General features: G+C 41.8%; 1 protein-coding gene across 1 annotated transcript; it reads right to left on the bottom strand.

Annotated features, from left to right (window-relative positions):
• Positions 1-243: 243 nt before the first annotated feature.
• Positions 244-2,898, bottom strand: C9374_010237 (uncharacterized protein; the record flags this gene model as incomplete). The annotated part of the gene is made up of 1 exon (XM_044685759.1): positions 244-2,898. One exon carries the CDS (start codon positions 2,896-2,898, stop codon positions 244-246), a length of 2,655 nt encoding a protein of 884 aa, XP_044544037.1.
• Between the last annotated feature and the right edge of the window lie 126 nt (positions 2,899-3,024).

Genomic DNA, 3,024 nt, shown 5'->3' on the forward strand with positions numbered 1-3,024 from the left:
TATATAATGGGAGGGAAGGGAGGGTGTTGTTGTGGTGCCAGACTGTTGGGAAGCTGCAGTAGTGGTATTAGTTTGCTCTTTAGAGAGCTGTTTTGGTTGTGGATTTGTTGACATTTTTTAGCCATACTTTTAGTCAACCTTATTGTTTTCGTTACAAAACACTTCCGTTCTTTTCAGAACATTCAATGTTATGTAACTTCAAACAATAATAGATTAATACCAATGGGTTTGTCCAGAGAATAATTATTTCATCAAAGTGGTGGACATGTTTTTCTCGGCCAACGCCTGTTTTCTCATATAAAGGAGAGCTGAGGAATCTGACTTCCATCGTCCTGCCACTTTCACTGCATCCATATTTTCACCCTTCTTCACCATTTCGGTGGCTCCACCAATTCTTAAACTATGTCCGGTAATTTTCGCCTCTGGTTTTACTTTCCTTATAGCGGACTGGATGATCGACTGAACCTTTTGTCTTGATAAAAATTTGTTATCTCGATATGAAAATAGAGGAGAAGTGTTCTTCTTAAACTTTTTAACCATATTCATATACTTGGTTAAAATGGCGACAGGACAGAATTCAGGATTTTCCTTAATTGGATCTACAATCATTGGTGTATCTCGTGCATTCTTGTCAGTTTTATGACCTGCAAGATTCACTTTAACTCGACCTTCGGTAATGAATGTGATATCGTCCCACTGAAGTTGGGATATTTCGCTTGGTCTACACAATACTCGGAATCCAATCACAAGGAGAGCACAGGTCAAATTGTAATTAAACACTTCGTTTGGAGTCTTCGGTTTAAATTGAGTAATGTAATTCTTGATGTAGTCAGCCATTACAGGATCCCTTTGCAAAGGATTTCTGTCACAAAGGTTATATAATTTAAGGGCTCCTGTTTTGACTCGGTAATAAAGTGAATCTTTCAATAATTGCCAACCTTCCAAATCTGCAAAGAATTTAAGGGAAGGTTCAACCTTATCAATGAGATAACCTTTTCCTACATGAAGTAGATAAGCTACGAAATCTGTCATGGAATGTTCATTGTAATCGGAATGAGTGCAAACCAACCATCCTCTAAAGATGGCATAAACTCGAGTGTATTCTTGAAGAGTAGTGTCAGCCAATGTTACACTCAAACAAAGACCTTTGACATCTAATAAAGAGCACCGTCCAGATCCCACGCTGCAAAGACCCAATCTTTGTTGTTTGAGAGTTCTGACGAGTGCCAATTTCTGAGCAAATTTTTTGGAAACATTATTGTCCTTTTGGATATCCTTAGTAAGATTGGATACCAAATTGCGGTGGGCCAGATAGGAGCGATAAATGTTGCCTTTGCTTTGCTCCGAATAACATGAAGCAAGGACTGAGACATCAGCCCAAGAGGGGGAGCACAATAACTTCTTTGATCCTCGGATGCGTTCCACAGTTCCATAAGAGCGTCGTTTTCCTTCGTAAAGGAGTTGAATATAGTCGTATGTGAATTCTTGGGACTTGCGAAGCGATCGACGACGTGGTGGCCAAAGTTCTTCTCCACGAGATTGAAAAGTTCTGGAGAGGTTTCCCATTGGCCGAGTCTTGACAACTGATCGGCGATTTGATTTCTTTCTGACGGAATGTAGGAAACCTTGGGAATTGACCATTTTTGTTTCAGTAGGAGAGTCCAAATTGCTCTTGCAATGTTCGCCAAGTGAGAGACTCGACCATAACCCTTGCGTATGTAGTGAAGAGCTGTCATGTTGTCGATTCGAAGATGGAACTGAGTCCCTGGTGGATATGCTTGACGAGTCATGGCAGTCTGAAAGAACATGAGGACTGCTTTCAATTCTAGACTGTTGATGTGGTGAGTTTTCATGTCTTCGTTCCACGTTCCTGAGAGAGTGAGTTCTTTTGAATGGGCTCCATAACCGAGTGGACTTGCGTCTGTATTGACGGCCACTAGATTCCATTCCATTTCGAAAAGTGTTCCTTTGTTCTCCTGAATTAGAGACAGTAATTGAGTCAGATCTTTCATTGCTCCTCTCATGATTAGCATCGAGTGATTCCATCCGTTTTGAAGGACTACACTCATCATGTTGGTTCGAAGACGACAAAGGAACACTGGGATGGCTGGGAGAGCAATCGAAAGGAATTGAAGTTTGCCAATCACTTGAGAGATCCATTTTAGTGAGAGATGGGATCTTTGGTGGTATGCTGTTTGTATTTTGGTGATGGCTTGGATTGCAATCAGTTGTTTGTCCTCCGGAATTTTGAACAATCCTTGTTGGAAATCCAAATGAATTCCCAGAAATGTGATTTGTTGAGTCGGTATCAGTACGCATTTCTCTTCCTTGATTAGGAAGCCTAACCATTTTAAGTCTTGAATGACTTTTGAGGTAATTTCCATGCATTCTTCTTGAGAACATCCGAGCACCAAAATGTCGTCGATGTAGATAAAGATGATCATTCCTTCTGAACGCCACTTTTTGGCAACTTGTTTCATCACCTTTGTGAAGATCCATGGTGCTTGATTGAGCCCGAATGGAAGGACTGTATATTGGAATATTTGTCCTTTCCAAATGAACCCTAGCAACCTTCTTGAACTTGGATGGATGGGGATATGAAAATATCCTTCTGCGAGGTCTATTTTGGTTGCCCAAAACCCTTTCTTCAGGAATTTCGCTACCGCCTCGAGTGTTTCCATCTTGAAGTGGTCGGTTTCCACTCCAAGATTGACCTTCCTCAAGTCCGTTATTTGTCGGTACTCTCCACTCTTCTTGGGTACCAAATGGACTGCGTTGAGGATGGTGGTTGAGTCTCCTTCTTCGAGGTGGCCATTGCTGGTCATTACTGCAATCTTGTGGTCGAACCATTCGATCTCCTCCTTCTTGCGAATTGTGTTTCCACCAAATTCTTGCCATTTCTGGGGGTCGCTTTCGATGATGAAGCCTTCTCGCAATGATTGAACGATATGAGATGAAGCACCCCATTCTGCCCAACGATCGGCGAAGTATTGCAAGCGGCCCCCTTTCAAGTCAGAATTTTCG

The sequence above is a fragment of the Naegleria lovaniensis genome, assembly GCF_003324165.1.
Source record: "Naegleria lovaniensis strain ATCC 30569 chromosome Unknown tig042, whole genome shotgun sequence".
NCBI lineage: Eukaryota > Heterolobosea > Eutetramitea > Acrasida > Naegleriidae > Naegleria > Naegleria lovaniensis.